The 23,511-nt window shown below is 46.5% G+C and overlaps 1 protein-coding gene across 1 annotated transcript; it reads right to left on the bottom strand.

Annotated features, from left to right (window-relative positions):
* Positions 1-7,144: 7,144 nt before the first annotated feature.
* Positions 7,145-22,610, bottom strand: LOC144118509 (carbonic anhydrase 7-like). The gene is made up of 7 exons (XM_077651432.1): positions 22,123-22,610; positions 21,721-21,756; positions 14,733-14,912; positions 11,217-11,368; positions 10,436-10,528; positions 7,872-8,102; positions 7,145-7,347 (listed from the first exon to the last, which is right to left on the bottom strand). The coding sequence occupies exons 1-7, from the start codon at positions 22,196-22,198 to the stop codon at positions 7,171-7,173; spliced, it is 945 nt and encodes a 314-aa protein (XP_077507558.1). The 5' UTR covers positions 22,199-22,610; the 3' UTR covers positions 7,145-7,170.
* Positions 22,611-23,511: the final 901 nt, after the last annotated feature.

A 23,511-nucleotide genomic window follows, 5' to 3' on the forward strand; every position in this document is an offset into this window, starting at 1 on the left:
TCTATAGGATAGGAAGGTGGGACGAGGCGCTCTGTACTACACTGGTACTTATTGCTACAAGCGCAATGGCGCTGCCACACACAGTGGGCCTTTATTCCATGCATGACCCATGTCTGCAACCACCATCCTTCAAGACGAAAATCCTCCATTTGCGAGACTGCGTTATGGGACCTTTGTAAGCGACGGGAGCTGAATATTGTCTTTGTAAACAGGCCCTATTTACAAATAAATTGACGGCCTACCCGACGCTACCTCACCTTAAAGGGGCCGTGACATAGTTGTTCTTCTGTATGCGCTGTGCATTCCAAAAAAAGCGCTTGAAATTGAGACCAGGAAACTCCTCTTCACCGGCAGCGTCCTCCATATTGAATGCTTTTGTGACGTCACAAGGGTATAGACTGTTGGTGGTGGAAAACATATATTCGAGGCTATTTACAGGAGAGAGTGGGGACTGGCCTTAAGGGCCAACCCCTTACAAATTCTTGGAGAGGTCCCTAGTCCGGGACCCCTGTGGCTTCCGCGGCCACTCGAACCATATAGCGACGAGGGCTCTTTGGCTAGATCTGTAACGTAGAGCAGCCGAGCAGGGCAGCCTCCCAGCTCTCTCGGGTAGGTGAGGGGAAAGGGGGGTAAGCAGGGTTAGAGGGGCATGTCCGCACCATGTGGTACACGTCCGAGAACGCGCACCAGCAATGCGGGCACTACCCGTTAAATGCCGGATTAAAATATGGCAGCATTGCCGGGCACAGTATACCGTGTTGGTATATAAGCGAAGGAGGCAACGGTCCTCGGTTTTGGTTAGCCCTTTCGCAGGGGGATGAAAGCGGCTATGCTGTGCTTGATATTATTGAATAATTTCTTTGTGATAGCCGGATTAGGTTCTCATACTTCAGGCGGCGAGTGTTGAGGCGATTCCCGGTGTTTGAGTGCGCGGGCTGAGGCGCCTGCAGCCTCGTTTCCCTCTAGTCCAAGATGACGACACGTGTGTCCGGGCGATCCCGGTACTCGCATCTATGTAAAATTTTGAGCAGCGTCGTTTGCTATCGCTGCTGCAATTCGCGCAAGGAGGTCTATTGTTCCCTGTACTTTCGTGGGCGATCGAAGTAGCAGACCTCCCTCAGCGGGAACCTTGTATATCTGCAATGTTTGTTTGAATCTGCTTAAATGCTGCCAAAATGCCCACTCACACAAACTGCCTACTGTATTGGTCTTAGAATGTGAACAACAAATGTTCAACCGTTGAACAGCTTCCTGACGGGTGCTTGCCGTCTTATCGGATTAGCCGGATTAGGTGCCGAAAAATCGATAACAGTAACAAGTTTTCTCTGGTATAGTTAAGGCCCGGTCACACAAGGCAGACGCGACGCCGATTGACGGTCGATGGGCTGGTCGGTATGGAGACACCATCGCTGACGCGCCGTTAAATCACATTACACCGTCGACGACGCCAGCACGACCAAACGCCGCGTATCGTAGCAGCGTAAAGAGCGAGCTTAGTGGGAACCAGCAGACTGTGTTGGGGGCTAGTTCTTATGACATTCTATAAGCTTAAAATTTTTTAAATTTTAAAACTTAGTGTCACAATGACATAAACCACGTACGTGCACCAGCAAAGATTTGCTTTCATTCGGTGCCTGTGCATATATAGGACGAGCGGAGAGGCAAGCCGCACAGGCTTTCTCAGCAGTGTACGCATGAAAATAGGCTGTCATGGGCTCTTTAACGTTTTGAAACTAATCTGAGCCCCTCGAGTATCTTAAAGGTTAAAACAATCACTTAGACGTTGACTAATGTGAATTTCGGAGTAATGAAAGAGCCACTCCGCAAAAGGTTTACACGTAGTCTTACTAAAATTTTATTTTCTCTGCATCAACCAGTTCCAAGCCGGCGCGGTGGCTTAGTGGCAATGATGCTCGGCTGCTGACCCGAAGAGCGTGGGTTCTATCTCGTCAAGCGGTCGCTTTTCGATGTAGGTGAAATGCTAAAGGACCCGACGCGGTGGCTCAGTGGTTGGGCGCTCGGCTACTGATCCGGAGTTCCCGGGTTCGAACCCGACCGCGGCGGCTGCGTTTTTATGGAGGCAAAATGCTAAGGCGCCCGTGTGCTGTGCGATGTCAGCGCACGTTAAAGATCCCCAGGTGGTCGAAATTATTCCGGAGCCCTCCACTATGGCACCTCTTTCTTCTTTCACTCCCTCCTTTATCCCTTCCCTTACTGCGCGGTTCAGGTGTGCAACGATATACGTGACAGATACTGCGCCATTTCCTTTCCCCAAAAACCAATTATTATTAAATGCTAAAGGCGCCCGTTTGCTGTGCGATGATGATAATAATAATAATTGGTTTTGGGGGAAAGGAAATGGCGCAGTATCTGTCTCATATATCGTTGGATACCTGAACCGCGCCGTAAGGGAAGGGATAAAGGAGGGAGTGAAAGAAAGGAAGGAGGAGGTGCCGTAGTGGAGGGCTCCGGAATAATTTCGACCACCTGGGGATCTTTAACGTGCACTGACATCGCACAGCACACGGGCGCCTTAGCGTTTTTCCTCCATAAAAACGCAGCCGCCGCGGTCTGGTTCGAACCCGGGAACTCCGGATCAGTAGTCGAGCGCCCTAACCACTGAGCCACCGCGGCGGGGCACGGCTGTGCGATGTCAGTGGGCGTTAAAGATCCCCAGGTGGTGTAAATTGTTCGAAGCTTTCCACTACGGTGCCCCTCATATCTTGAATCGCTTTGGGACTTTAAACCCCATAAACCACAAACCAAAGATCATCTACCCGTTCGTTGTCGCTATCTCTTAAGGTTAAGTGGGATATACCGTGTGGGATGAACCTCACGGCAATAGGTGAGATTGCTGCCTGAATCGATGTGCGCAGAAATTTTATCCTTTAATTAGTGGCTTTGAGGAAAGGAACAAAAAACAGTGGTTCTCGAAGAAAGGAAATGCCGCAGTAACTGTCCCACTTCTAGGTGGATACCTCAACCGCGCCGCTAGGGAAGAAATGAGGGATGGCGTGAAAGAAGGAAGTGAGAACGAGGTGCCATAGACGGCTCCGGAGTAATTTCGACCACCTGGACATATCATGCGTTTCGCCTCCAACGAAACGCTGCCGCAGAGCTCTGGTTAGAAACAGGGCTCAACGCCCTACCGAAGCCGCAGAAAGTGCCTGTCGGCGTAAAAGATAAAGGCATTGTCCTAAGTCGCGTAGTGTGAATGCGCCACGTCAGTCGTTGGGCCGCAAACACTGAGGAATGTGTTGCCACTGAATACACACAGCCTCAGAGATGGCCAACTTTGTGCTTTTTTACAAACTACGCACAAAAGTAGCAGAGAAACCTCGAACGTCCGCATAAATTTTCCTATTTAAAAAAAAATATATAAACAACGTACATCGATATTTTTAATTCTACACTACAACCACCTCTACTATTTCCCTGCTCATGAGGGAATCTCTATGCACGGACAAGCATTTTATTGCCCCTCCGCATTCGCTGAGTGGTTATCGCGCTTGACTACTGAGCCGGAAGACCCGGGTTCAGTCTCGGCCACAGAGGCTGCATACGCAAGGCGCACGTGAACTGTGCGATGTCAGTGCACGTTAAAGAACACTAGGTGGTCGAAACTATTCCGGAGCCCTCCGCTACGGCATTCGCCAAAGCCCATGTCACTTCGGGACGTCAAACTCCGTATACCATCCAATACCAAGAATTTTATTATTTGCAGATGTGAGCACTCTGCTTCCGGTCGACGCTGGCGCCCGTCGGTCTGCATGGTTTTGTTCCGAAGTGAAACTTGAGATGGTTCATGATGAGTATAGCTATCGAGAAAATCTGGCGTCAATGACCGCAACGGCAACAACCAAGACACTATCGCACAAACCTAAAACCTAAATGAAAGAGGTGAGGGGACAGCAAGAAAGGACATAGGGAGAGGACATATATACACTATTTACAAAAAGTGAAAATAAAGTTGTCCAGGACGTGCGCATGTACAGAAAATGATAAAATAAAAACACACGCGCACAACACTTTGCACACAAGAGCTGGGGTGGGGCCTAAAGTGTTTCCTTCTGGCCTTTTTCACGTCTTTCTATCATTTCTATCAATTTTCACCCGCTGAAAGCAGGGAGCAAACTGAGATCCTCACATATAATGGGCCCGTATTAATACTTGCGTCCCTTTCGAGACTTCACAACCGCTTCCGGCGTGTATACCAATCACGTGTCACCGATGCGGACGCTTTCGAAAGAAACGCAAGTTTGGTTGCCTGCCCTAGAACTGGTAAAGCTGCTAATAGGCCTAGTTAGTTTTTCATGCTTGACTTCGTTATTGCGCTACTCTGGGTACAGAAACAGCAAGCTGCAAAAAAACAGGGTGCAAACTATGAACTCATTTTTACGGCGCGGAAATTCAGTTTATATAATATATATATATATATATATATATATATATATATATATATATATATATATATATATATATATATATATATATATATATATATATATATATATATATATATATATATATATATATATATATATATATATATATATATATATATATATATATATATATAAGTACAGTATTACGACAAACGCGACTGTTCGTTTTAAAGGTTTATTGTGCCAACAGTTTCGGGAATGGTATTCCCTTCGTCAGGGCAGGCTTACAGGCTTGTAAGCCTGCCCTGACGAAGGGAATACCATTCCCGAAACTGTTGGCACAATAAACCTTTAAAACGAACAGTCGCGTTTGTCGTAATACTGTACTTACACTTGTAAACTGGCGCATTGGAACCCCTACAGAATACATATATATATATATATATATATATATATATATATATATATATATATATATATATATATATATATATATATAGATATATTAGCAGACAAGTTAAAGGAAATGAGGGGCCCGTTTGACAAATTTATGAAGGGAGCCAACAGTCACCGAAACCAAGGTGCATAGGGGAACGTTATTTTTTTAATGTGTTATGCTTACTAGTGGGATAATAATACTTAGATTAATAAATCGCTTAAAGAAAATTACTTATAAAGCAGCAGAAAAAACAACCATGCCGCCGGTGGGATCCGAACCCACGACCTCCAAATATCGCGTCCGGTGCTCTTACCAACTGAGCTACGGCTACCCACTGAGCTACCCACGAGAGCAGCAGATTGGACAGCCGTCCAATATATATATATATATATATATATATATATATATATATATATATATATATATATATATATATATATATATATATATATATATATATATATATATTAGGAGACAAGTTAAAGGAAATGAGGGGCCCGTTTGACAAATTTATGAAGGGAGCCAACAGTCACCGAAACCAAGGTGCATAGGGGAACGTTATTTTTTTTTAATGTGTTATGCTTATTAGTGGGATAATAATACTTAGATTAATAAATCGCTTAAAGAAAATTACTTATAAAGCAGCAGAAAAAACAACCATGCCGCCGGTGGGATCCGAACCCACGACCTCCGAATATCGCGTCCGGTGCTCTTACCAACTGAGCTACGGCTACCCACTGAGCTACCCACGAGAGCAGCAGATTGGACAGCCGTCCAATATATATATATATATATATATATATATATATATATATATATATATATATATATATATATATATATATATATATATATATATATATATATATAGCTGTTAAGAACAAGAAAATCAAACAACGCACCAAATGTGTGTGACGCCAGGGTGCTTGAATCTGCATCTTTTCGTACTTGGTTGTTGGGCATGCGAGGGCGGTCCCTGTTTCGTCCCTTGCTGTTTCGTACCCAGAGTGGTGCAATAAAGGAGTCAGTCTAGAACTGGACTCTGGAATTAGCATAAGCATGAAAAACGGGACACTTACGACGTTTACTGTACAGCTTGCAAGCAACCAAGCGTCGTAAGCTCGCTTTGGGAAAAGGAAGCTTATAGTGGAGCTCTACGCCGTCGGCTAACCTTATAATATAACGCCATTTATTTCCCCCAATAACGAACAATTTTCTTACCAGGACTGCGCTACGACGAAGTTTTTGCTTACTGCTACTAGCGCAGCCGTTTGCCTTGGTTACCTTTTTACTTGTAAAGAGAGTAAATAAAATTGAATTTCTAAAACGGCGCAGTATAGGTGTACGCTGAGAATTGAGGTAGTTACTAGACCTTTCATTCAATTAAAACCGCCCCCCAAAAATGTCATTAAATCGATATGAAACGAATTCCAGTCGATCTCTTAAGCCTCGTCCTCTCAGTGACGTAACAGTCAGAACTGGGGCGCATCCTCGACATAACTTTATCCTACTTCCTTTACTTCTGCCTATGAAATCCAAGTACAGCAGTTGTTAGATGCCGACAGCAGAAGCTTGAACGGGTTGCCTATTTTGGTAAACGGGTTGCGACATGGCTGAACGCTGTTATGCCCGAGCATTCGTGGAAACGAGCGCCGTGCACCCACCATCGCAAGCCTGGACTCTCGGACATGTCGAGGCGTTTTCTGTTTGTTTTTTATTTGCTTACGGTGGGCGATATAGTAGTAGTATTGCTACATTATGGTGGTAGCAGCTAGAGATCACTGATGTCACCGTTGGGAAATCACGTTATCACCCATTGGTTAGTAAGAACGGCGAGGAGTCATATTCTTTTGCTTACAGCTGAGATTGGAGTGTCATGCAGCATCGTGTGATACAGTTGGGAGAGGGGAAAGTATGGAGATGCTATTGTCATTTTTCGCCTATGGTGAGGGCGCCAACTTTTGAAGTTTTCTTTTTCACTTTTTATTGCACATCCTTCATATGTGCTAAAGCCACCGCGGTGGCTGAGTGGTTATGGCGCTCGGCTGCCGACCCGAAAGACGCGGGTTCGATCCCGGCCACGGTGGTCGAATTTCCATGGAGGCGAAATTCTAGAGGCCCGTGTGCTGTTCGACGTCAGTGCACGTTAAAGAACCCCAGGTGGTCGAAATTCCCGGAGCCCTTCACTACGGCGTCTCTCATAGCCTGAGTCGCTTTGGGACGTTAAACCCCCATAAACCAATATCATATGTGCTAAACAATAATTATGACACCATGCACTTCAAAAAAATACAGACAGGAGGCAGCTGTCGACCTTTGCTATATTTGCTATATTTATTTCTCACACTAAACCGGCATTTGAGTTTTCGCAGCGTAGTCGTCGTTTTCACGCTCTCTATAATCGAAGTTCCTGAAGACCTTTCGTCCGTGCAGCGGCATGGTGGGCCGGAAGTTGTCCACCAGGTGGTGCGCCTGATGGTCTTCATCCCCACCCTCCACTTCGAGCTCACGAAAGGCCTCCAGCTGCGTAACAAACGACGTTTTACACCGTTAGCTGTTCCCAGTGCTTTCCTCTGTTTTGCGCCGTCGGCGCCATCCGCACCGAGGACGGCGCGGCTGCCATGGCAACAACGCGCCACAGCACGCTTATTGGTCTGCATGGAATGACGTCATGAGTGACGGTAGTCCAGAGAGACTAATCAGCACGTCAGCGTGTGCAGCGTTTCAGCGTGTCACTGCTGCAGGAGGACACATTTGTTTATTAGAGAAACTGGCTTCCTGGGGAGGGTGAATGCGGGCCCGGGGCCATAGCTGTGTCACAGCTCCTTTTATCGATTCATGGCTTTGCCTCCGCGTCAATGATTAGCGACCAAATTTGGAGACCGACATTGCCTGCTTGTACCTCTTCCCTGTAGAATGTGGCGGCTACTAACGATGCACAGGAAAGGAATGACTGCAAAAAAGTCCCGTCTCTCAAACAAGTGAAACTTCTAATCTGTCATTACGGATTGGGTCCATAACGAAGAAGGACCTATATATGCACTTGCCTGTGCCTCGCTGATCTTTGCAGGGTTCCTGAGCAGAGCCCAGATGACCGCCTCGGAGCAGGGCGGCGTCGTCAGGGAGCCCCGGTAGATGTAGGCCTGGTGTGCGTCCCGCGGCAGCAGGTCTTCCAGCGCTAGAGGCTTGGACAGCCTCACCTTCAGGGTGTGCTGTTCGTGCATGTGACGCAGCGCCTTGACGAGGCTGTTCAGCGCCCGGTTCTCACGCCTGCCGGCCTGCGTCAGATGACCGACATGGGGCAGCCTAAAATATTTGACTGCGATTTTGCGCTACGGCAGTCGTTCTCGATTATGAGAGTGCCGAGGAACCTTTGAGAACACGTACGGTATGTACGGTTTAAGACATATTAGAACTTGTTTCATGCAGGTTGGTCGGGCACGGTTAAAAGGGAGTGAGAACCACACTCTATGTCAGAAATATGTTCGCGCCACATTTCCGCGCCTAACGTGACACCAAGACCATACCACAAGAAAAAAATTGACTGGCTGTTTAGCCCTGCTTAACACTAAGTATTGTGCGAAAGCAGAGGCTTTTTGCAGGCGGACACCACCGCCACGCCCGTGAAAGCGCGACTGAGGTGTCCACTGACCCAGCAAGCCAGTTATGCGCGTCCTCAGTTCTTTCACGGTCAATGCCAATTTACCCAATGTACGCCGGCGGCCTATGCTCCAGTGCCGCTTTTCGGCAGCAACGCTGTCAACGCCAACGCGTATTGCTCTAGACACGTGTTTCTGCCGCAACGCTGTCCACGCCAACGCATTCGGCGCACATCTCTCTGCCACTACACCACATAGCTCAAAGCTCGAATATTGGTTTGATAATACTATTAGTGCATAAAGATAGCACAAAGTTCGAATATTAGTTTGATAATAGTGTTAGTAGATGAAGAAGACGATGTGCAATGCACAGCGCGACAGTGTGTTGCCGTTTAACCCGCGGCCTCTCAACAATGCGCAAAGACAGCAGTAGGTGCATTTATTCCCACACACTACATTGGAGTTATTCTATCCGGGTCCCCGATTATACACCAATTTTTTTCTGCTGAATTTATCGCTATTGGTTTGGCCCTTCAAAAAGTTCCCCGCAATATTTCTCAAGTTACCATTCTCTCGGACTGTCTTTCAGTCATGGCAGCGCTAGAAATTTCGGCATCTAGTTTCTTGTACCAATCCCTATTGTACTTTGTGCGTGCCACGTCATGTCTAAGAGGTGCGTTTTCAGTGGCACTGTGGCATTACTCCAAATTCGATGGCCGATTTCTTAGCGAAATCAATGGGCCTGTTGTCCACGTCGTTACGAACCTCCCCCTGCTGACCACGTCCCGTTATGAACGTTACCAAATACACCATTACCTGAGCCATGAGCCCATCCTTGGTACAGAGGATTTCGAACATTTAAAATTCCCATGGGACATATGCAAGATTCCTCGTTTTAATTTATATTTATGCCGTTCTTGGTTCACGCCGTCGAACCTATGTGCGTCATGCGGCGACGTTGAAACGATGGATCATTTCATCCTCTACTGCCGGCGGTTTGCACGGCAGGGAATTAAGTTTTTGCAAAATCCTCTCTCTCAATTAGGACTGCCGTTTACTCTTCCCGCCCTCCTCTCTTTCGCTGCAACCGTCAAAGGGCATGCCATTAGGCAGGCGTGTCAGCTTCTTCACGGGCATGTTATCAAAACCGGGAGATTCTTGTGTTAACTTCTCGATGTCCTTTACTTTCCTCTCAAAACTATTTTCTTTATGATTAGTTCTTTAATATTTGGTTATTCAACCCACACCGCTTCGTTTCCTCAATTTTCATTCCGGTTTCCTCAGGATCTCTCAAAATTCGTGATTTTCTTTTTCTCTCAGATTCCTCTATATTTATGAGCCGCTTGAGATAAACCTGGATGAATTTTTCTCCTGTTTTGATCTGCACCAAACCCTGGCCATCCCCCCACCGTGGGTATGTGCCATCGTTTTTGAGGCAACAACAACACGCGGCATGATCGGGTGCGGCGATAGCATACTGCTCTCGTGCAGTGGCCAGCGAAGCTGATCTGTTCGCGCCGCCTCGGGCTAGAACCTCAGTCGTGGCAGTATTTGTTTAATTTATCTATTTATGGTTTGGGCAAGCACACCCTCAAGATCAAGTTTCACACTAATCGGTGAGCCGGTTCGACATCGTGAAGTAGCGCTGTCGCATTAAAAGGATAAAGCAAAGTCATGTCCGAGGAAGCGGTAAGGCTGTTTCTAAGCCGAACTTTTCTGCTTACTACCTTTCTTTATACTATATCGCAAAAGATCTAAATTAAACGCGAGCTTACTCATCAGTCTCGAGCTTCTTACTGTCGTCTAAAGTAAAAACCCTGCTAGCCGTGGCAAGAGTGAGTATAAACGTTTGAAAGTCGTGTCACGTCGTTTCACGTTATATAAAGTCACGTTATATAACGTGAAAGTCGTTTCACGTTATATAAAGAGAGGATCAGATATAAAGGGTCAGAAAGAATAAGACATACTAGAGGGCAGATTTCACTCCTGACGACCATGAAAAGTAACAATACCTCGAAGAAGACGCCGACGACCACAAGTCCGTCAGGGTGCTTGTACGCCTCTTCTGGAGTGCCGTACCTGGTGTTAATATGTACCAGGTGCATCTGAAACAAAAAGGGGAAGCAGCACTTGTTGCAACGTAACCAAAGTCTGAGTGCAAATGCCCGTGGCTCGATTCGTGCTTGCAATATCTGTTCAAAGTAGCTGGCGACGTCGTCTGGATTCTATGCCGCTGTTAAAATTACTCCTGGTCGTGAGAAATCCACTCCGACTACAGTGTTCGCCCTTACAGAAATTTCCTTGGACAGTTTATAGACTGTTCATAGACTTCTCTCTATAAAGTCTATAGAATCTCTACAGACAATCTATACAGAACAGTCTATAGGAAGTACAAACCCTACAGACAATAATCTGTAGATTTATGGCCTTACTGGTCGACTTTTGCATAAGACAGTCTATAGACTACGAATAGACGAAAATAAGTATCTATAGGAAGGCAATAGAGTCTATAAGAATTCTATAAAGTGTCTATAGATCATTTTTGTAAGGGCGAACATCGGCTTCAAGTGACAAAAATGTGCAGGTCGGTATTGAACAGCGTAGATATTTTCATTTGCATACGTTCGCTGTGACAGGCTATTAGCCCGCGAACGAGAATTCCTGCGAGTAGGTTACCGTCACAAGCAACCACGAGCAGGTTCACATGTAGCAACTTCTATTAGACTCAAGTTATCATTCACATTCCGGGGATTCAGACAAACTGCCCAAATTCCAGTTTTCTGCGCGACCTACCTCCATGGCGAACGGTCGTCCATTGACGAGATGCTCGGTGCCTTCCGCGGAACTGGCTCCCCAGTGAAAGTGGAACTGGAGAAACTTGTACACACCGGGCAGGCCACGTGCGGTGACGGCCGCGCGGCTGCCCCTGTCCGGGCTCACCATGACTGTTTATCCAAAGGAAAAGTTACGCATTGTCAGTCACAAAGCAAACATAGTCCTGACATGGAAACGCTGCATGCCAAGTCTGACTAGGGCCTAGGCTCTGTAGAGTCACCATGGCTTAAGATGGATGGATGTTAGAAGCATACGCTTTGAAACGGAGTGGTTTGGATATGCCACCATGCTCGGTATTTCTCCTTCCCTATATTAAGGCCCAATCCTTATAGGCCCATTAGCAACGAAATCCAACAACGTTGCCGGAAACCCCCATGACGTCATCAGCAAAGAAAATAATTTCTGCAACCCACAGGCCACATAACTGCTTTGCTTGTTGGCGAATAAAGGTGGACCTAGTGTACGCGTTGCCTTACGACTGTATGCCAGTGAGGAGGTGTGCCATTAGAAAGGAAAGAAAAAATATAAATTAAAATTAACGTTTACGCCTTCAAAGCACGTAAGTAGTCTTCAGTGCCCTCCATAATTTTTCTCTAATCAGTCTGTCAAATTCAAAGTTAACATCTATAAATACTTCAATTTTCCTGTCATGTAAACTATACTGATTTCACGGTTTACTAAGTTTTAATCCTGAACTTGTATCCTTAAATGACTGCCCTGCTAGTCGTCCAATCGGTTTTTGATAACGTCTACCGCAGATTCATTACATTTCTTATCTCTAAACTTTAGGGCCTCGGGAAGATGGACTGTGCCTGTGTCGATATCTGGATGCATACTGCCACATTATAGCAAACTATATTCAATTGTTTCTACGCATTTAACACACTGCACATGCGTCATCTTCTGGGTTAAACTTCTTTTTGTTGCTTCGCATTCTACGACACCCTGTCCTCGCTTCAAAGGATAGGGCGCTGCCTCTTGAGCTAACATGGATCGATTCCATCCTGTTTTAATAATAATAATAATAATAATAATAATAATAATAATAATAATAATAATAATAATAATTGGTTTTTTGGGGAAAGGAATTGGCGCAGTATCTGTCTCATATATCGTTCGACACCTGAACCGCGCCGCAAGGGAAGGGATAAAGGAGGGAGTGAAAGAAGAAAGGAAGAAAGAGGTGCCGTAGTGGAGGGCTCCGGAATAATTTCGACCACCTGGGGATCTTTAACGTGCACTGACATCGCACATCACACGGGCGCCTTAGCGTTTTTCCCCCATAAAAACGCAGCCGCCGCGGTCGGGTTCGAACCCGGGAACTCCGGATCAGTAGTCGAGCACCCTAACCACTGAGCCACCGCGGCGGGGCTCCTGTTTTGCCCTTTCCATTTTCTATAGAGGTCTAGAGTTTGCTTTTTCTCTATTTATTTCATCCAGTTCTTATACCTCCTGCATTTTTGCCTGTCGTTTAGTGCCCTTTATTTATCCGTCCTTTTTTTTTTCGCATATTTACTGGTTAGTTTCCGAGTCCTTTGCCGTCACGGAGAGTCGACGCTCATTCTTTACAAGTATTTGAATACGTACCGTAGCTAGCCACCTGTTATCGTCCATATTCCTGAGGCATTCTTTATATAATATTTTGCTATCATCTTTCCCTGCTTCCAATGATGCCCAGCGCATGTCCCCCTCTACTCTCTCATTTGAGGTTCTACCGTGGGCGCCTTGTGTTCATATTCCAACAGTTATCTGATTTATTTCGTGCCTCAACTGATCTTCTGCCCTTAGGCACAAAATCGCACTCCCAAAGGTAAGGCCGGGCACCATTTTTAGCCCGACAGCGTTAGATTTCCCGTTCGACGCGAACTCCGGTGCCCTTGGGACGATAGTTCCCCATTGGTCGAAAGGGACTGTGACGTAGCAACCCTCGTAGCGAATCATGTTTGGCATTGACGCCAGAGGTTACATGGCCGTTTGTGGGGCCTGATGTCGCACCAGAAGTTCGAATGGACATACAGAGATTTAAATTAAATTACATGCACGAAAATTAAATAAATAAAGCGACCGCACTACCTCTACGCCAGAGAGTGACATGCGTTCAGCAGCGATAAATGGATACAATGGAGTTGGAAAAGAACCGGATGTGGCAAGATTTGATGGACGTGAACAGGGTTTCTCGCGTCTGGCACCGAGTAAGCTGCGTCTGTCAGAGAGCGAGATCTGAACGCGATAGCCTGAGGATCCCTCTGCTTGAGAGTCCTTGCGGGAAACCCTTAGCAACCATTCGTTGTCCGGCTTAGAGTGTGCAAAATTTTTTTTTCTAAAAAAAGCCCGGACAAAGAATCTTCAACAATAACGTATAATTAGACTCGCGGTAAGCCCGACTCAAAGTGGAGGGAAATTTTTTTCGCGAAAAAAATGCGGAGTTCAAATTAATGGAAGGCTTTATTATGCACTTCCTGTTGAGATAAAACCTTCATTTTGAGCAGGCCGTAAGTTCGAATAAACCGAGTACGAACAAACGTGAGCGTTGTTCTAAGATTCTCCATCATGGTCGCTGCACATACAGAGGTGCACATCAAAAAATAAAGAAAACCATGTTTGTGTCATGCATTTACGTTCGGCAATTCTTTTGTAACCTTCGGCACTTCCAGCGCCTCAAATGCGCCTTGCGGTCCGCGCGAACAAACCTTCTCATGGTGCCATGAAACACCCACGCTCTATCACATAACGTGGGCCTGCCAGAAAATAGAGGTGGCACCAAAACTACCAAACCCGAGTGCGGAGCAATGGGAAGGAATGCTCTCCAGCGACCGTCACGACGTCCAACTTTGGCTAATCCAGCGAGCACAGCTGGCAGCGGCATCCAGCGGAGCCCTGGACTAGGGGCAGGCGATCATTGTTAGACGGAAGACGCCATCCGACTCCGCTAAATTGCTCACCTACTCTCTAGAGCTCAATAAACGTTTTCCTTCCTTCCTTCCTTCCTTCCTTCCTTCCTTCCTTCCTTCCTTCCTTCCTTCCTTCCTTCCTTCCTTCCTTCCTTCCTTCCTTCCTTCCTTCCTTCCTTCCTCCCTCCCTCCTTCCTTCCCTCCCTCCTTCCTTCCTTCCTTCCTTCCTTCCCTCCTTCCTTCCTTCCTTCCTTCATTCCTTCATTCCTTCCTTCATTCCTTCCTTCCCTCCTTCCTTCATTCCTTCATTCCTTCCTTCCTTCCCGCATTTCTTCCTTTCTCTTTTCTTATTTGAATTTATCGACCAATTCAACTAAAACAAACACAAGCTCACGTAAGAGTTCCCCTTGGCGATTTGTGTTACCTGACTGTTGGACAAATTTCCCTCCGTGGAGCATTATTTCATCTCTGTTGTAGATTGCAGAGAGGGCTTTATGTGGGTCGCAGTGTGCGCAACAGCGAGCATTCGCTACACTTCCATGGAGAGAACGCAGGTGATTAGGCACGGACAAGTCGGGTATACCCGTGTGGCCGTTGTTCACGATGTTGGCGTGCCGCAGTCGTTCCGTGTAGTTGACGTACTGGAGCGGGCCCAGAAACCCGTTGTAGATGGTCGCACGGGTCTCGATGTCGATGGGTGACTGGAAGTCGCCACCGCACTGGTTCTCCGCGTTCAAGTCCAGCTGGGGCCATTCCTGGACGCCTGCCGGAGAAGCAGCACGAAACAACGTCCTCCACTTCTCAATTCCAACACACTATAGTTGTAAATTTGAAGGAAGTCAACAGTCACCGAAGCCTATGAAAGCATAGGGAAATATGCGTATTTTGATGTCCAACATTCTCGCACGAAACTTTTTGAATATATTGAAAAATTGTAAGATATATAATAGAAATCTTGAAGGTAATGGTCCATTCTTCTGATGTGTAACAAAATCATTCTTAAACGCATTTTTATCGAACGCATCGAGGTGTTAAGACTGCAATACCGAAAACCAATGGGGAACGCTTTTGGCGATAACAAAAGCGTTAATATAAAAAAAAGCAAGGCTGCCGTCGGGTGGGTGGTCTGCGGATATATTGATTTTTATACTGAAATCTTGCATTATATGAAAAAATTGCGTTCATTAACTGTTTCCCGCTGAAAAACGCTTTTGTTCGGGATTGTTGGATATGATCATTTGTGGTGTTTAACGATGGGCAATTTGTTGTGTGACCATTTTTCCCTGAAAGGTAATTTATCACTCAGATGAGGAAGAAACATTCACATTCCGCCAGGAGGATTCGAAACCACGACCTCCGTAAGTCGCGCAGGGTGCTCCACCTATAATGAGCAATGGCGGCGACTGCCCAACATTCTACTTGCGCATGTATTCGTGTAGCGTGTAACCTAACCTTGAGAGTGTTCACCCAAAAAGCGTCGCCCTCGTCCACAGCGGCTGAGGCAGAACGCCCTGTTAATACCGCTATAGTGTCACCCCAGATGGTCGAAATTATTCCGGAGCCCTCCACTACGGCACCTCCTTCTTCATTTCTTCTTTCACTCCCTCCTTTATCCCTTCCCTTACGGCGCGGTTCAGGTGTCCAACGATATATATGAGACAGATACCGCGCCATTTCCTTTCCCTAAAAACCAATTATTATTATCATTATTATTGTCACGTGGAACTTGACCGAACGGTACGGACGGAAGCTGTGCGAAAACCCTCTTACGCTACCTATACGGAATCACTGCTGCCTGAACCGAGGCCCTCGTTAAGTAGTCACAGTTACCCGGCGTTGCAGCTCAGCACGTTTGGCGTTCGGCTGCTCAGCCCAAGGCCGCGGATCGAATCTCGGTCACGCGGCCGCATTTCGATAGAAGCGAAATAAAAAAAAATACATTGAAGGCCTATCCCATTGTGAAGCGTCGTTAAGCATTAAATACACTGAAGGAAGGGCATAGCAAACATTCTATAGGACGCCTCATGATGGTGGTAATCGCGATCGACTATTGGCCAGGTCACGTGACTGCTGGACGTGCCGCCGCCTTCGCCCAACCTAGGCGGTGCACTTCGTCTGCATGGCTGCTCTCGCGACTTGAGGGGCCGTCTTCGTAAGGCGCTTCTCTTCCAGCTGGACAGCGTGTTGGGCGTCCCGTTAAGCCGCTGTTCGCTTCTTTCGTGCGGGCAGCGCCCTCAGCATCCTTCGCTGCTTTCTCTGATGTGCTGTAGCACTCGAGCGCTCTTCTTCGGCCTCATCGACTCGTTCGACCTTCACGGCAGCCTTCTCACATTCGTGTGTGCTTGCATAAAGCTTCATCGTGGTGAAACACGCTAAACTTTTTACGGCAGAAACGAAACGAAGACAGAACACAGAACCGACTGTGTGTTGTGTCTTCGTTTCATGCTTCTAATCAATAAATATGCATGTTAATGAAGGTCAGCCTATGATGGTGCCCCTCGTAAATATCGTCAACACCTGTTGGTGGTTTCCTGCAACTCTGCACCAATCCTGCGCATTCCATTTGGCCGTCATAGGTGGCGCTATACGTTCTGCCAACATTCAAATTCATGTGAAGTTAAACGCTCAGTAGGGCTTGGAAACTTTCGCGGGTACACAGCGTGACGCCTGTGAGGCGCTGTGACGTTTGGTGAGTTGTACTTACGTCAGAGATTGAACTGCTTCTAGCCAAAAGACTGAGATGCTTCGTAGCAGCAGGCGCTGGTAGCCCGTTCGCGGTGCGTCACAGGTTTGTGAGCATTCGTCATCGCTTCCTTTGTCAGCGAGGTCATCAAGTGAAATGCCACTGTGTCTGCGGTGCTCTCGACACTCGTAACCGAAAATACACGTAATAATTGGCAAAGTGATTAGCGATTTATCGCGACCAGAGACAGTTAAGGTGAAATACCTTATTTACTTTACCAAAAACTGCGATTTGAAGCAAAAAAATTGAATGTAATGTCATGCTTAAGCAGGTCTACTGCTCTTGTAATTTTTCTAGTTCCTTTACGAACAACTGTACGTGCAAAGAAGCTTCAGTGAGTCGATAATTTGCTCAGTTCAATACTGCTGCTGCTGATAGCACTACCACTACTACTGTCACAACAACTTGTTATTATTAGTATTATTAACTAATAAATAACATGTACTTTCTTTGGCGCCTCTAGTTAATCACTGAAATTTGTGTTACTGGACTTCGAAAACTGTATTTTTGTATTTCTTTTAGTGTTCCTTCAGTGTTTTGTATCGCTCAGACTGACAAAATATCTGAAGTCTCATCAAAGGGCTCCATCCACAACTCCCGCTCTAGTTCTAATGTCCCGCCTAAAGACATGCGTGTATATATCACCTGTTAAAGATTGATTGATTGATTGATTGACTGACTGATTGACTTATTGATTAACTGATTGATTAATTGATCGAACGATTGATCGATCGATTGGGGAGCTTTAGTATAACGCAGACCTACTGGTGCAGACGCATTCCAGGCCAGATAGCGGCTGCGCATGCGCTAACAGATGCGCGTCTGCACCTGTCACTACATATGCGCAGCTGGCACACAGAGTGCCCGATGTACAGACATGGACAAAAGTTTGCGCGGTGTGGATTTGCGGGGGAAAAAACATTTTATGCGATCGAGAAAAGGAGGCACTGAAAAACTTAAATAGACAAATGAGCTCAGTACTCTGGAAAAATGCCAGCTGACTAACCCGCGAAGCGACATACTTATTTCTTTAAATGTAAATCCGCATGCCGCTAACTTTCGTCGATGGCCGCACTTCTATGTTCCCACCATGATATAAACTTCTATCCCACTGACATAAGTAGTCAAATAAAGCGGCTGCTGCAGGCCGGAGCTGTCCAATGGCAGTTGTGCGTCAGGAGAAAATACATAATAATAAAGAAAACTTCGGCAGCTGCCGTGCCAGTATTCCAAGCGTGCGTCACACGAAGTGCGCTTAAAGCAATTTACCTCTCTCCCCCCGGGTCTGTATTCTCTTTTTCCTGACCAGAACCGGCAGCGCCATCGTGAAATTCAAGGAAATCCCGGACCACATCTTTTTTTTACTCCCCTTATCGCTTCACTTATAGAGCTATGGAAATTATAGAGCTACACAATAGAACCTTGTCCCAACATAAAATCCTTGTCTGCTCTTTGTGCTACGCTTTGTCCCACATCTCAGTACCATGCCTCTCTCCGTCTTTTTTTTTAAACACAAAGGGGGCGCATATATTCCCACTCATCCATCAAGCTAGGCTGAATCGAAAAGAAATAGCTCGCCAACATCGGCAACAATAGCGAACCAAGCACTACTGTCAAGTCAATACACTGCGCCCATGTTTTTCGATATATACATATACAATGTATACAACGCAGTTTTCTGGGTGTCCCCTTTCCCGCAAATCTTCCTACACAACGAGCACTTTTTTTATTGATATTATAAAGAAATCGAAATAGATGCCATGTTATGTACTGTGGCAATAGTGTCGGCTATCAGACACACATTCGTGGTATAGGCTGCGGAATAATTGCTACCGTATGGTTTCATGCCGTGCGCCAGGATCTCAGTATGCGCGGCCATTCTAACAACTCAGGTTTTTACAGCGGTAGCTGTTAGGCGCCCGTCCCTGGCTTTCTCGTCGCCGGTCAACCTGGGTCGCATAAGCCTACGGGTGGCCCTGTTTGGAACAGCCAGTGCAGGGGCGCATCACGTGACCATTGATGTAGCGGTCACGTGACTAAACGCCTAAACAGCTATCGCTGAACGTCGCGTTACACAGTCGTAACCGTCCTGTGAGTTTTTTTTTTTCTTTTCATACCGAGGGTTGACGCACAGTCCGAATTTTGATATTTCGAAATCGGTGGTGACCAAACTTTCTTCAAATTAAGCAGTGTCCGAATGAAGAAAAGCCCGGCCAACCTGGCTCACCTTAATGCACCTGATGTCGTCGGGACAGAAGCGTAGCTGAGGGCACTGACTTTAACAAGGTTGTAAGTCAGCGCCCGATTCCGAAGATGTCGCACCAACTTTCCCACGCTTCCAAATTGATCGAACTAACAAGATTACACTGTATTTCCCACACCACATGCAGGCGCCTGTAGTGCATACGCTGCGTTTAAATACAAATTTCCCATCGTCAGCATCGGGGCTGGAGCACCCATTGTGTCAACACAGGTGTCTAAGTGAAAGCTACAGTACTCACACGTTGTACAAAGGCGCTGCATAAATTAGCGCCTTATCATACGACTGTATGCTTAACCGAATGCTAACAAACCACGACATGCAAGCGTGCTTAGGCCTAGCCCGCACACACACGCCACTTAGTACCAGTGTGAACCTAAAGTGCAACCAAACTAGGCGCATAACATAGCGCTTACAAGCCGTGTTGAATTGAGCAACAGTTAATACAATATAAGTGGCAGCGCATAGGGCATGTTGACAACTACACACGGCAACGTTTGAGGGAACTATCCAAGTACAACAAAACTAGGCGCATAACGTAGCGTTTACAAGCCGTGTTGAATTGAGCAACAGTTAATACAATATAAGTGGCAGCGCATAGGGCATGTTGACAACTACACACGGCAACGTTTGAGGGAAGTATCCAAGTACTCCGGGTATGGATGGAAGTTTGGAACGTCCCCATTCAAACGGGGTGGTGGCGGTCGCCACCATGCTGGGCAATTTTTCCCCTTTATATTTAATCAAGCAATCCATCAGACTTAACAGTATTATCTATAAATTCGCCATTTTTCTTTAAATACGAATTTTAATCCTGAACTTGTAACCTTACGTCTTCGCCCTGCTTTTCAACAAACAATCTTCCAATCGCTTTTTGCTAAATTCTATCGCAGATTCGTTCACATGACCAGCTGTGTTATCACTAAACTCTAGGGTTTCAGGGAAAGTGACTGTGCCTGTATCGACATCCGGATGGACACTTCCACACTCTAGCATAAGACGTCCACCCTGCACATGTGTCATGCTGGCTAAATTTCTTTTTTTTGTATCTTCGCGTTCTAAAACGCCCACCTATATCTTCAAAGAGTAGGGCGCTGCCTGCTGAATGATCATAAAACGATTCCTTCCGGATTTTCTTTTTCCACTTTCTATATAGCTCTAAAGCCTGTTTCTTTCCTCCGCCTTTTCCCAGTTAAGATTGATCAGTTCTAAGCTCCTTTCCATGACCTGTGCTGCTTCTCTATTCGTGGATATTGCCCTACCGTCGCTCCAACATGAATCAGTTATAACTGATGTGCATGCATATGTATTTCACAGCGTCGTCTCCCTCTAAACATTTTCCCTCAACATCTTGAATCCCTTCCTGCTTTCTCTTGTTCTCTTATCCAGACAGCTTATATGGTTCCTGGACCTTGATAACCCAACTTCTGGTTACATTGGGAACTTGAGCCATCCAGTGATAAGTGAATGGCCTTATTCCCAGAACTGCGTTTATTGTCCTCCTTGGGAAAGTCCTTGGCCGTGTTCCTTTTTTGTTCGTCCTGTCTACTCCTGCGCCTTGTATCTTCGAGTCTGGACCGGTAGTCGCCTATCTCCCTTTACTTGCTGCATTTAAAATTCCAGCGCATCTTCTCATGTTTTAGTCAACAGCGATAAGCATCTGCTTATTCTCTCCCTCTCTCCTAACTTCTGGTAACACCATCTGCCGGGCTAGAAGGAGAAGATAGTACATAGTGCTGACAGCGCTCTGTACTATCTTCTCCTTCTTCCTTTTTGAGTTCGCGCTGCTGATACATATGGATAACTTCTGGTGCCTGCTTGCTGTTATCACTCAGGCGCTTTTGTCCCATCCCCCTGCTGACTCTGACTACATTGTTCCCTTCCTATTTATCGGTTCCAGACTTCTCAGTGAATAGCTGGCACTGTTCAGGCCTTCTTGACCTACTTTCTCCTCCAGCCACGCCCGTGCAGGTCCCGCTGGAATGTCCGCCATTGTCGTTCTCCATGTCGGCCATTTTTTTTCCTCCATTCGAGCAAGCTGTTCCCTATGTTTTTTCCATTGCCTGCCCTTTCGACCCCTACCTCTCTTTTTCCTGGGGATCCACACACTACCTAACATTTAGTTTCTCTATTTACAGTAACTATGGATTGCGCTCCTCACAAAGTTCTAGCCCAGCTTCCCGCTATATATCTGCGTGTCTATCCACATCCCCGATGTGACCATTCAAACAAATACAAAATTCCTCTATTTCAACATCATGTGATGTTAGAAGGTGCACCCAAAATGCCTTAGAGTCGCTTGAGAAAGGAGTGCACCACCTTCCTACAGAAAACATGTCCCCTAATGGAATGTTGATGGCTAACCGCAAAGTTCCAGGAGTTCTTACAAAACCTTTTTAGTTTTCTAACACTATGCGACAACATAAAAGGAAACAATTTCTTTAGCAACTGCGCGGTTGACATTACGCCTTGTCTCATTCCTGCGGTTGACTACGGGGCACTAACATCGCCTGTACACCCAAAATCTGCCTGCGCGCACGAAGTAAAGACAAGGGACACGACACTTACCTTTTGTTCCGTAATGCCAGTGGCTGTGACCACGACCTTATCGAAGAAGCCGGGAAGAGAAGGAAAGAAATATATGTACAAATTTGAGCATACAATGCTATATTGACACTTTTTTTTGTCGAGAAAGAAAAACCAAGAATAACCATCTAGGAACATTCGACTCTCAAAATTCTGAAAATCATTTTTACATTTCGCATGGATATCGGTTATGACCTTTTTTCACCTAGTTTTAAGAGGTGAAAGCGTTTACTGTCGTAGAGGACGAAACTCTTACAGCTGGTCACGTGCTTTTCTGAAGCTTAATATCGACCAACAGCGGACCTTGCTTTCAAAAACCTGCCGCCATTATATATAACCACTAGGTGATCGCCACGGGCAACCATTGAAGATTCCAGTACTTACATGCGCTGAGCAGCATCAACCAGCACCACAGCCAAGCAGTCAAACAGCATTTTTGTTCGCTTGAAATAGGAGACATGTCGATGCGAACACTTCTTCTTTCAACGCTGCAAGCACCCGGCAACACGTGCGGCGAGAGGCCTGACCACCGGCTGCCTCCTTCTCCGCGTACGACACCGAGTTAACACATTCAGTACGAACAAAAACAGCGAACCGCACTAAAGTGTACTAAAGTGCGCACAAGCGCGACGACAAACTGGACCCCATCAGCGTTGCCTCCGCGTGCCGAAGTGCTCCTAATAACAGCCGTTCGACCGCAGACATAAAATTCTTGTTTCCCGCGCCTCGGCCGAGCGCTGTCGCGCACTGGCGAAGGCGAGGATAAAAATGAGCGAATATAGAAGAGAACAGCAGAAACTGTCGTCGTCGGTTTGTCCCCTATGCGCCCGAACAGCGAGACACAGCAGCAGATGCGCGGACAGTTCTTTTTTTTTCTTAATCAGGCCCGTCGGTCCTTTTCCATCACGCGTGTTCCTCTCTCGCAAGAAGTCCGACCGCAGACTCCACGTTAGTTGCGAGCAGTACGATGAGGCACCCATCCAATGCGCGACACAAAGTAGTTCCATAATCGCTGAGCCTTAAAAGTTGTAGCTGTATTTTACCGTGGCGCTTCTAAGTGTTTATGAGCACTTGGTTATTACATGCAAGTCTAGAAAGATACTAATGCCGCAGGTTCAAGGTAGAACCTCAATGAGCGGAGGGATACAGAGATCAGAGAATCCGCTTCTTTGCATAGCATTGCCGTGGCCGCTTCCTCCGCGGCTGTGCTAGTTTTGCACGCAACAGCGCGAAGACAACGTACTGCGTATTACTGCGTCGTTCCACTTTCGTACCCTCTATTTTTGGACCGGGGCCGTCGTTGCCTGCTGCTGCTACTGCAGTCGTTTTTGTCGATGCCTTTGTCTGGAGAGCGGTCAGTGGTCGTGTAATTCCGCACGTACGTATCTTGTCCACTTCACTTTCGGCGGCCGCAGGACTCCGAAGTTTCCGACCAAACGGCTGCGTCCTGGGGCCGGGCGTTTGCTAGGAAGTTTGAGATCGTAAATATCAGCCCTTGCCGCCGCGAACGAGCGCGACAGCCAGCTTCTGTCAGCCTGCAGCAGGGTGCCAAACACGTTTGATGCTTATAAACCTGACCCTGTACGCATACATATCGCTCTCGACGGCAAGCCATTCGTTAAGCGGAACCGTCAAACAGTGCGTGACGGCGGGGGCGACAGACATGGAAGTGGGGACACTGGAATACGAGAGCGCCTGAAGCACAAATGAGAAGCGGAGGCAACGAATGGATTACTCGGAGTCGCTCATTACCGCTTGTTCGACGTCACCCTG

This window comes from Amblyomma americanum, chromosome 2 (genome assembly GCF_052857255.1).
Source record: "Amblyomma americanum isolate KBUSLIRL-KWMA chromosome 2, ASM5285725v1, whole genome shotgun sequence".
NCBI lineage: Eukaryota > Metazoa > Arthropoda > Arachnida > Ixodida > Ixodidae > Amblyomma > Amblyomma americanum.

What these genes read in the sequence shown, in the direction of transcription:
- LOC144118509 (XM_077651432.1), bottom strand. Translation starts at nt 22,198, where the DNA reads ATGTCTCCTATTTCAAGCGAACAAAAATGCTGTTTGACTGCTTGGCTG. An exon ending in CGTGAACAACGGCCACACGG is followed by an intron (nt 11,369 to 14,732) that starts GTATACCCGACT and finishes TTGGATAAACAG; the next exon opens with TCATGGTGAGCCCGGACAGG. An exon ending in CAAAGATCAGCGAGGCACAG is followed by an intron (nt 7,348 to 7,871) that starts GCAAGTGCATAT and finishes TTTGTTACGCAG; the next exon opens with CTGGAGGCCTTTCGTGAGCT.